Source organism: Calidris pugnax, unplaced genomic scaffold (assembly GCF_001431845.1).
Source record: "Calidris pugnax isolate Ruff unplaced genomic scaffold, ASM143184v1 scaffold36, whole genome shotgun sequence".
Classification (NCBI taxonomy): Eukaryota; Metazoa; Chordata; class Aves; order Charadriiformes; family Scolopacidae; genus Calidris; species Calidris pugnax.
The window spans coordinates 478,457-490,545 of NW_015090825.1; the positions used below are offsets into that span (position 1 = coordinate 478,457).

The following is a 12,089-nucleotide window of genomic DNA, read 5'->3' on the forward strand; positions in this document are numbered from 1 at the left end:
AGAGGTAAAAGCTATCCAGCTGGCCCTAGACATTGCTGAGAGAGAGAAGTGGCCAATGCGCTATCTCTATATTGACTCATGGATGGTGGCAAATGCTCTGTGGGGATGGTTAAAAGAGTGGAAGCAGAAAAACTGGCAGCGTAGAGGTAAACCCATCTGGGCTGCTGATTTGTGGCAAAATATTGCCGAACGGCTAGAGAAACTAGTCATAAAGGTACTTCGTGTAGATGCTCATACACCCATGAGTCGAGCCACTGAAGAACATCAAAACAATCAGCGAGTGGACCAGGCTGCTAAGATTTTCCAGACAGATTTGGACTGGGAACATAAAGGTGAACTATTTTCAGCTCGGTGGGCCCATGACACTTCAGGTCATCAAGGAAGGGATGCAACGTACAAATGGGCTCGCAACCGAGGGGTGGATTTAACCATGGACGCTATTGCGCAGGTTATCCACGATTGTGAAACATGCGCCACAGAGACTTCACAATGCCATTAGACAAAGTAGTAACACGCGCTGAGGAGGCCCCACCATATAATGAACTCTCAGATAATGAGAAACAGTATGTTTTGTTCACTGATGGATCTTGCCGTATTGTAGGAAAACATCGAAAGTGGAAAGCTGCTGTATGGAGTCCTACGCGACAAGTTGCAGAAGCAACTGAAGGAGAAGGTGAATCGAGCCAATTTGCAGAGGTAAAAGCTATCCAGCTGGCCCTAGACATTGCTGAGAGAGAGAAGTGGCCAATGCGCTATCTCTATATTGACTCATGGATGGTGGCAAATGCTCTGTGGGGATGGTTAAAAGAGTGGAAGCAGAAAAACTGGCAGCGTAGAGGTAAACCCATCTGGGCTGCTGATTTGTGGCAAAATATTGCCGAACGGCTAGAGAAACTAGTCATAAAGGTACTTCGTGTAGATGCTCATACACCCATGAGTCGAGCCACTGAAGAACATCAAAACAATCAGCGAGTGGACCAGGCTGCTAAGATTTTCCAGACAGATTTGGACTGGGAACATAAAGGTGAACTATTTTCAGCTCGGTGGGCCCATGACACTTCAGGTCATCAAGGAAGGGATGCAACGTACAAATGGGCTCGCAACCGAGGGGTGGATTTAACCATGGACGCTATTGCGCAGGTTATCCACGATTGTGAAACATGCGCCGAAATCAAACAAGCAAAAAGGTTAAAACCTTTGTGGTATGGGGGACGATGGTTAAAATACAAGTATGGGGAAGCTTGGCAAGTAGACTATGTCACACTCCCTCAAACATGCCAAGGTAAGCGGTACGTGCTTACAATGGTGGAAGGAAGCACCGGATGGTTGGAAACCTATGCTGTACCCCATGCCACTGCCCGGAACACCATCTTGGGCCTTGAAAAACAGGTTTTGTGGCGACATGGTACTCCAGAAAGAATTGAGTCGGACAACAGGACTCATTTCAAAAACAACCTAATAAGTACTTGGGCAAAAGAACATGGTATTGAGTGGGTATATCATATCCCCTATCATGCACCAGCTTCTGGGAAAATTGAGCGATACAATGGATTATTGAAAACTACCCTGAAAGCAATGGGGGGAGGAACCTTTAAAAATTGGGACAAGCATTTGGCACAAGCTACCTGGTTAGTTAACACCAGGGGATCCATCAATCGAGCTGGTCCTGCTCAATCAGATCTTTTGCATAACGTAGAAGGGGATAAAGTCCCTGTGGTGCATGAAAGGAATATATTGGGGAAAACTGTTTGGGTTTTTCCTACTTCAGGCAAAGGCAAACCCATTCATGGGACTGTTTTTGCCCAAGGACCTGGATGTACTTGGTGGGTGATGCTGGAAAATGGAGAAATTCAATGTGTACCTCAAGGAAATTTAGCCTTAGGTGAGAATACTTAGTTCTGAGCTGCATAATGTTAATTGTTATATGATACTGACATTATCCAAAATTGTTTTTCAGGATAAAGATGGGGATGAAACCTGAGCTAGCTTCATCAAGTCATGTCCAGCCAACTCTTCAGGATGAACATGCTACCTGTGGATATGGACCACAATGAATTTCATATCATCGTTCCAACCCTGAGAGTCTACTATGATGGAAACCTGCAATGATGGACTATATGAACTCAATGAACTTTTGTGTATTAAGATAAATCATAAATAAGGGACTTAGGCATATATGTATATATTTGTATGTATTTGATAGATAAGAAGTGATAATAATCAGAGCATGATGCAAATGGTATGGAATAAGGGAGGGAATGTCCTGGTTTGAGGTAAAACAGAAATAATTTTCTGTTCAGTAATTTTACTTTTGGAGCTGGGCCTCTTCGGACTAACTAAACTCTGAAATTAACAGCATATTGTTCAGAAACTGTTCACTCTCACAGTGATAAGACCTGATTATCCCAAGGAATGGTGTGCAGAGAGGCCCCTGCTTATACTTATTGCTAGAACAACCAAGGTCAGGTAAATTTGTTCTTTGCCCCGTTGGAGGGTCGGAAGCGGAAAAGCGTAGAGGGGTCCCACCTGTAGGGAGGAACGGACAGGAGAGGTGACCCCAAACTGACCAACAGGGTATTCCATCCCATCTGCATCATGCTCAGTATAAAAGCTGAGGGATCAAAGGGTCAACTCTCTTCCTTCAATGGCCGACGTCCGAGGAGGACCCTGTCTGTTCGTCTGCCTTTGATCCCGATCCGAGCGTTCCTGACTCCAGAGCTGGAATCTGGCTCCTGTCCATCACCGAGTCCGGCCTGGGACTTCCCCCTGTGCCGGCCGGTGACGTGATCGTCATCCTGGGAGCTTGATACGGTTTTTGTATATACTGTATACATTTTTATTTTATTCTACTTTTTTTTTCTCTTTCTTTTTTTCCAATTTCATTATTTATTTATATTTTTATTAAAGTAGTTTAGTCTTTTTATAAACTCATATTTTTATAAACTCATTTTTTTTATCCCCCTCTTCCTCTCCTCTCTTTCCCTTGGTGGGGGGGGCGGTGCGAAGGGGCCATCTGTTGTTCTGGTTGGTCAATTCGGTCAAAACCACGACAGCGACCTACCATACTCTGGTCCAACCCATCATGACTATCAATAGAGCCTGCCATGAATTCCCTGCCATGTAGTAGTTCCCTATCATGAATCATCAAGTAGTTCCCGGCCATGAATTATCTTCAGAACTGTACCTATGCTTCTTCCTGGAAGGAACAAGTTGGTTCATTCCAAAATAGCTCCCTATGGTAAATCAACATCCATGCAGGGTGGACAGACTAGGAGCCAGGTCATGGGAACCAAGTGCCTTGACAGTGCAGATAATGTCCAGAAGGTGAGGTGTTAGCTGAAGGGGCAGGGAATGACCATGTGAGCTCTACCTATGACAGTGGTATTGCATGAAGGTACACAGGGGTGGAAAGGTTGTAAAACCCTCTCAGGGTTTTGTAGCATCTAAGGTGTTTCTCCTGGAAAATGCGAATTCTTCAAAGGAATGAGCTGCAGGGTGATCCCGCTTGTTGGGAAAAGTGATTTGAGCTGCAGGGTCTTTGGTTCCTGGTCCCTGCAAGAATGGTTGGTTCTTTAGGCAGAATGGTGAGGGATGCAAAAGCCTAGTTTTTGCTGTCTGAAAAGTCACTCTTGAAGGCTTCTCCAGCTTCCCATTGCTTACAGAGTAGCTTACTGAGTGCAGCCCCTTGCAAAATTACAGTGAATGCCACAGCAGGTGTGTGTGGCTCCTGCAGTTGTTTTTGTATCACCAGGAACAAGTTTTCAGTGTTCTGTAAGCCTGTTAGATGAAATAACACACCTGAAAAATGTCTTGTACTAAACGGAAGTCTTAGAGTTGTAAGGCATCTTGGAGTTGCCTTTACTCATGCATTGTTCAAAAGACTGGGAAATCCAGGTCTTAAAATACAAAGAGGGATGACATCACTTTATATGGTATCTCTTATGTCTTTAATCTACTGATACTCCTGAATCACTGGCAGCCCACAAGACCATATTAACTTCTTCTCAGCTTATCCATGAGATCATCAAGTCTTTGTAGTGTTGTCACTCTAAAGTTTCGTGATCAAGATGCCTGGTTACCTGCATGTCGTCTTTATGATTGTTTGGTAGTGGTTCACTGGACCAGGCAACTGGGGAACTGTTGCTGTTAGGCATCCCTTCTGTCTCGATTCTAGCTGATGCTGTCGTGAGGAGTGGGAATCTTTCCTGGCTCATGGACTAGCTACAAGTTCAACCTTGTCATACCTTGTGAAATGGAGCATACCTCTATTGGCAAAGATCATCCCCGAGCAGGAAAAACAGCAGTGTTTTTAGGTCTTCAAGCCTGGTGTTCCTCTGATTGTAAAATTTACCTTTGACTTAACAGAGTTTGGATGTTTCCACTGGAGCAAAACCGAGGGGATCCCGTGAAATGGGAGAATGCTGAGTGGGCTAGTGTAGGGGTTGGTGTATTGTTCTCTTCTTAAAAAACACCGATGAACACCTAGATATGAAACCCAAATAAACTCCTTTAACCCTAGGGGCTGGGAAGATATTTAGAATCTGAATCTGGAGAGATCTAATTCTGATCCATTTTGGATGTGATAAAATAAAGAATTTGAGATGCTGACATTTCAAAAAGGAGGCTCTTGAATTTGTGTCTTTATTTTAATTCAACTACTGTTTGCCTTTCTTAAAGCCGTGTGCATCAGTCTGCCTATTTCCACCTAAAGAAGCAGAACAATATGAATAAGGGAACAAGAAAAATAATGAAGACAGGAAAAGTTTTCTACTGAAGGAAAAAATATTTTTACTATTTAAAAGGCTCCCTGACACAAGTTTTCATCCCTCGTGAGCAAGTGAAATACATGTTCATGGTCCCTTAAGATAAAGATCTGCAATAACCAAATCGTAAGTTATCTTAAGTTAAATCAATATGTCGTTGGTTCCAGCATTTGAGCTAATTTAGAATGGCAATATAGTTACTGCAGAATTACATTGTCCATAGATTGTTGTGTATTTTATTTTTTGACAAATTAGTTTTTGATATTAAATGGTTCATTTAAATACAGTAATAGTTCATGTTTATTAGATCAACTAAAACAATAGGGAATAGTAGGGGTTCTTTTTACTGTTCTTCTTGACCTCATCTTCTATCCCTTTCATGACATCTCCCTGTGGACTCTCTGGCAGGTTTCCTATTCCTGTTGTATTTGAAGAAAGATCGATTATTGGTTTTGATTGCCTTTGCTGGTCTTTTTAGAATCTTTTTGTTCTGCCTTGATATGTTTATGTCCTCCTATTTTCATAATTTAGAAACAGCAGGGTTTTTTCAAGGATGTATATCTAAGTTCTGCCTTCTGGATCAAGAAAAATGGATGGCATTTCAAGTGTTTCATGCCATATGAGGTTGTAATACTTCATTTTTCATACGCAGGGATAAAATACCTTCCAGAAAGATGATGTTGACAGCATACTAATTAGTTTAATATCAGTCTTTCCGTAACAAAGATCTTGCAGGGACTGTGCAGTGTGCTGTTTACTCTTCTCCATATAAGTCTTACAATGTTTATTACCTGATCTCAGAAAATGAGCTATACCAAAAAAATGTTCCACCCATTCAACATGAAATGATACAGCATACTCTACTAACCACACAACGAGCTGCATGTTGCCAGCAAGTATTCTGAGAAATACCATCACTTGCAAACCCAAAAAATTTGCAACTGGGGGTATGCCTTGGAAGAGAGAAAGGCTGTGTAGGCAAATTAATCCAAAGTATCCAAACTCTGAAACATATACAATACTATTCAGAGACATTTTGGCATTTTAAAAGAAAATGTTTTGTCAGAGTGGGTTTGATGAATGTCTTGTGGGGAAGCATTTCTCAGATTACAATAGAATTTCCTGAGAAGATCACAGGCTAGCAAATAGCCTGGGATGGTTGATGAGAGTATTTACATAAGTGAAATGGAAGCTGAGGCTTAGGCTCCATATTTACCTGTTATAGAGAAAAAAAACAGACAATGAAATAAGTACTGTAGTGTGGGGTGGATTGTTTGTACTTCATTTCAGGTGAAGTCATGACTTAGAAAGTACTCCTAGTCCTTAAGTGTTATGCAAATGTCAAGTGGAGCCATAGAAGAGAAACAAGTAATTACATATTACTCATTGTTCTGGAAAATCCTGGGCTTCACTGCTGAAAGCTGCTCGTATTTCCACTGAACTTCCTGCTATTTCTCTGACATGAAGGAAAACAGGCACGACTTAGATCTGTATTGACCAAGAATTTGAGTCTCTTAACTCCACATTCAGACTATGCAGTGTTCTGCACTGCAAATAGACATTCTTTGATGGTTTTATTTTCTAATTTGTGACTGTATCTGGTGTGTAGAATCTGCACATAGAGCTTTATTGGTCATTTTGGGACAGAGTAGGGACATTAAGATGCTCTGCACAAGGTAACTGTGGTATTGGAGGTGGGCTGGTCACAACCTCATAGAATTCTCTGTTGTGAGTGCAGCGTATATGCAAAACACTTAACTGCTCCCAGAAAGTTAGTGGGATAGAGGATGTGTGCATCTGATGTGATAAAACAGATTGACAAACTCAACTTTATTTGAAAGAAAACTGACTCGTGAAAAACATCATTTTCCAATGCAACTGCAACAATCATCCTTCTGACTCACCTTGAGAAAGAGTGGAGAAAAAAAATGATATACGTATATAAAATTTCTTCATAAGAGGGAGCAAATGCAGTAACTTTCTGAAGTCAGGACTGAATGAGTTGAAGACATGTTAATTCTCTGCTGTCCAAAGAGCAGGCAACTTGACTTTACTTTGAAAACCAAGTTTACGTATGCTACTTAAGTCTGTATTTACATTGCTTTGGTCTTGAAGTGCATTTGGCACTGTTCCTCGTTTCATCAATATTCAAGCCAAATTATCATCTCCAATTACGTCTTTCTTTACGCAGTACAAAGCAATGTCAGTGTAAGGTCAACAGATTGGTTTATATGACATCCAGTGTCAAGGTATCTTCCGTGTGCCTGTCTTGTAACAGCTGCTAAGCAGCTGTGTAACGTTCATTATCTCCTCCATGTTAAATATTGATCTTTGTGCTTTCAGATGATTGATCTCCCCCTGCTCCTAACTTCCTAATCATACAACCCAAAATTTCCTTTTCCCCTCCTACCAGAGACAACTGGAATAATTTCCCCATTGCACTGTGGTCTTCTTAAGAATTATTCCTGACATAGTAGTGATGTGCATAAAGGTCTGAGCTCACATTTTTATCACAACATTGCTACAATACAAAGAGGTCCTCTGGGATCAGCAATTTCACTAAAGTAATGAATTCAATAGCTTTTTTCAGAAAAACAGGTGCTCTTTAATTGATTTGAATATAAAGTCTTCCGGGAGTTCAGTTTTTCAAATGCTTTATATTTTTCTTCTCCATGTCTGTGTATCAACAAGAAATCCCTCTAACATCCATGCTAAAAGTATGCTGCGCTTAAATAAAGAATGAGCTTCTGGAGCAATTTTCACCAGGGCCCTGGAATATTTCCTTCTCCCTCATTAGTTCTTTTTTTTTGCCTATTACTTAGTACCTGTTTGAAATAATACACAGGGTCTGAGGCATTTCAAAGCTGCAAAGACACACAGGTCTGTGACATATTCTTAGCTGTCTCCTGCCCTCGTTACAACTGACACAACAGCTTTCCTCACAACGTGACCGCCCTGTTTGCACAACACCCACCTGCCACGCAGCAATGTCACTTTAATGCGAGGTCATTCCGGGAAGCTTTATGCAATATTTCTCACTAGCAACTCAGCGGGAATAGATAGTAGCTCCAGCAGCACCTAGGGCAGATTTGTTTGTGTCCTAACTTGGTCATCAGAAAGCTTCTGAGAAAGATGGGTAGGTAAGCTGGTTAAGCATGGGTAGTTTAGGGTATCGCCTATGCTGATGGAAAGAGTAATCCCTGTACTGCTGAATCATTAACAAGAATGTATTATATCATGAGAAGTGAAATAGATGGAATCTGGCCTTCAACAGTCCCACATCCATTTGTACCACATCACTCTAATAGTCCTCATTTCCTTCTCCTAACCCTTACCACTGAAATAATTTCAGGCCCACTCTGCGTTGTCTAACACCGTTTTCAGTGACCCTTGCCCTCTTTCATGTCCCTAATTGCTCCTAGAGTATAATCAGCTTCCTCTTTCCATTCATCACCTCTTTGGCTGAGGAAGAGGAAGGGAAATTGCCTGTTACTTCCCGTAGGTTGCAGTTACACACGTTTTGATTGGCTACCTTATTTTCTTTGGTTTTGTTTGGTTTTTTTCTTTTCTTATGTAAAAGTGTGAATGCAGTCCCCTACTACTATAGATTATTTAGTTTCCTATGTTCAGGCTATATTACCAGGAATGTAGCCAACACATGAAGGACATTGATTCTTCCCCTATGTTCAGCAGTGGTGAGACCACAGATGAAGTTCTGTGTCTAGATTTAGCCCCCCAGTAAAAGAAAGGTTCTGACAGACTGGAGGGAGTCTGATGATGGTCAGTGGCTGAAACAAACATACAGGAAGAAACTGAGACAATCTTATTTATTCAACCTCGAGAAACAAAGGCTAAGAGGGGACATAAAGGGGGATTATAGAGAAGACAGAGACAGATTCTTCTCAGGGGTTCAGGGTGAAAAGACAAGAAGCAATGGACACAAGTTATGGCAGGGGAAATCCTGATTTAAGGAAAAAAATATTTCACCACATGGCTGGTTAAGCATGGGAGCAGATGTTCAGAGATAAGGTGGCCAGACATGAGATACTGAAAACATGACTGGACAGTCTTTGAAGCTAACCCTTCCTAAAAGGAGAGATTGGACCACCTAATGTAAGGGGGTCCATTTCTATCTAAATTATTTTATGATTCTATAACTTGATTATATACATATATATATATATATATATGAAGCTTCTTCTCAGGCAGATTTACTTAAAATTCACCACAAGCTTACAAGTTATTTGACGAGGCGAGCAGGGGTGGGGGGAAAAAGCAGACTGACAGACAAATGAAAAAATGAAGTCATGCTGTATAATCCCTTTCCCTAAGGATATGCTTGTCCTGAACACTGGCAAAAATGGTGGACAATTAGCCAACATCATTCCTTGCTGAATGTTAGTGTGTGCAGTAACAAATCCAGAATACAATTAGGAGTTTCATTCTGTGCCGCACTGATTGGAGATACAGTCTGATGCCGTATTATTACTGCCCAGGTCCCTGTGCAGGTACACAATAGCACTGTGTTATGATTACTTCTGTATCTATGGGACGTCTTCACAGAACAAGGAAATACTGAAGCAGTGGCAAATACTGACAGGTTGAAACACTAAGGAGCCTTCAGCCAATGACACGATAATCAGAGAGGTAAGCTTCAATAAAACATTTGGATGGGCAGGAACCGGTTTGGCTTGCAATACCTCACAAAGCTATGTGAAATATGAGAGCTTTCCTAAGCTATTGTTTGAGAGTTCAAGGAGTGTGAGAACAGACAGGAGAGAGGAAGATGAACTTATGCAAATTTTATGTAGATATCTTTTGTTAGAACATGATTGAAGTCATGGAGGAGGAGCACCATCTCAGGCCAGTTTAAAAGCCAGAAGACAAGCTGTCCACTTCTGTCTCTCTTCTTTCTTCTTCACGGACAGAGATGTTGTCAAGGATTCTTCTAAGTATTCTGACCTTGAACTGGATTGCCACAGTGTCTTCTGAACCGTAAGAGATCATACATTCTATGGCTTTATGATAAAATATTTTATTATATTTTCCACCAGTTAATTTCTTCTGTCTCATTGCTATATAATAAACTGAATGATTGAGACTTAGGTTCAGAAATGTGTCTGAAATGGAAGTAAATGACATTGAAGGATGATTTGGAATGATGATCTCCATCATAAAACTGCTGTGAAATCTGATTTGAATGATAGAAACCTAGAAGTAGATTAGATGAATTCTGAAGTGCATGGGTAAGGTGGGGAGGAGATTCAAGACTAGACTAACAAGTAATACTAATTATCAGGATTGATATGTATCAGCAGTATAGAGAGAGCGTGATGTATGAGGAGGTGGTGCAGACCAGATAATGGCTGGTACTAGGATGGTAATCCTAGTATTAGTATTTGTATGTCACTTGCTGTGCTGTTACGATGAATACAGCACTGTCAATGTCCATAGCTTTATCCAAACAGAAGATTTCAGCCATAATTTTCAAAAATACACCAACATTAGAGCTATAATCCTCTTCTCAGAAGTTCTAAAGGAAAACACTGTGAAAGTCAGTGGAAAGTCAGAAGGACTTTCAGAAAGTCAGTACTTAGGGTCTTTGAATATTGTGCAGTCTGAACTGGGCAAATGAAAATGACCAAAAAAAAAAAGACAATATGAGCAAGCAAAGCCGTGGGAGAAAATAAAAAAAAAGCAAAGGTTTGGATTACCAAGAAAATATTGTGCAATTCATGTCGTGCTGCAGAACAAACTCATGAATTCTGTCGTCCATTACTTGAAAAGACAGTTCGGACAGCAGAGAATGGGAGGCCAACAACAGAACCTTAGCTAAATATAGCAAATTTGAAGGAATGTTTTGCAGAGGAATTATCTGGGGAAGGAAGGCCTGCCCTCATTGCAGAGAGTAGCATAACTAAAAAAGCCCAATGGAAGAAAGAAGTAAAGGAAGTAGCACAGGGAGAGGCATGGAAACAGAAGAGAGCATGCAGGTTTGATTGAGAGTTCCCTGGAATAGTCCACAAAAAGTTAAAATCAGGGTAATTTATTGTGCACTATGCTGATTGATTTTTGATGTGTCAGTTCTTATCTGGAGGGAGAGCTATCCAGAGAAAAAAGAAATTTTAAAATTTACCACAAACATTAGCTAGAATTTTTGTCATTGATCTCAAAAAGAAGCTAAATATCACTCCTCCTTATGGGAGGTTCCAGAGGTTTAAGTATACTTATCGGTCATGGGAGGATAAATGCAGCTATGCTTGTGAGGTGTTTAAACAGTTCAGTAATTGAAGTGTGTAAATACCTGGAACAGGAAGATGCAGTATCATGCTGGGTAGGAGACTGCATAGAATGCTGCTAGTATTTCAGCTCAGAAAGAACAGTGAGGGACAAAAAAAAATGTCACCTGCACATTCTCAGTATATTATTCAAAATTAATTGAAAGAAATGGAAACCCTGCCACTGCTCTGAGCAAGCCTTGGACTGCGCCTTCCCTCACGCGTACAGCGTTTTCTGTGGTGTTTTCCTCTCCTGTTTGCTCTGGCTTTCCTTCATGAGCCAACTGTCTGATCTGGCCTTGCTCTCTTACAGTCAGTATGTGCTGCTGGTCCCCACGGTAGTGCGGAGTGACTCTCCACAGACAGCTTGTGTGCAGTTCCACAGCCTCAGTGAGCCCCTGTCCCTGAGCGTCGCCCTGGAATACGGCGGCATCCGGCAGACGCTCTTTGAGGAATCCGTGACGAAGAATGACTTCTTCAAGTGCTGCGAGTTCAAGGTATTTTCTCTTTTGAGGCTACCAAAAATGGTGTAGAAGCTGGGAATACTTCTGAGTGCAACTCTCCTCGTCAGTGAGGGCAAGAAGGTGAAGAGCACGGGGCAGGGAACAGGATGAGAAAAGATAAACTGCTGGAAAGGTTGACAATATAGACAGGAAAAAGAATGACATAAGGGTTGCGGGATCTGGAGAAAGGCTTTCCATCTCTATTTAAGGAGTGAATAGAAAAAAAATCTTTTGATTGCCATCACAGGTGCATGCACCCTATGGGACTGTCATAATTTCACTGAATTTTACTGAATTTTTAGAGTTGGAAGGGACCATAGAGATCATCTAGTCCAACTCCCCTGCCAAAGCAGGACCACCCAGAGCTTGTCAGAGCATGTCACTCAGGACGGCATCCAGGCAGGTCTTGAAAATCTCCAAAGAAGGGGACTCCACAACCTCCCTGGGCAGCCTGTTCCAGGGCTCCATCAAGCTGGAGAACCCAGTTGGGACATGCTCATTCCCTTTCCTGTGACTCTGCAAGATCTGGACAGATATGACAAACA

General features: G+C 41.5%; 1 protein-coding gene across 1 annotated transcript in view; it reads left to right on the forward strand.

Annotated features, from left to right (window-relative positions):
- Nucleotides 1–9,594: 9,594 nt before the first annotated feature.
- The window catches only part of LOC106886877 (ovostatin-like), a 35,762-nt gene continuing 33,267 nt past the window's right edge, over nt 9,595–12,089 (forward strand). The window contains exons 1-2 of the mRNA XM_014940137.1: nt 9,595–9,758; nt 11,355–11,538. Of these exons, the coding sequence (XP_014795623.1) occupies nt 9,694–9,758; nt 11,355–11,538 (249 nt within the window). The 5' untranslated portion in view covers nt 9,595–9,693. The remainder of the gene's footprint in view (nt 9,759–11,354; nt 11,539–12,089) is intronic.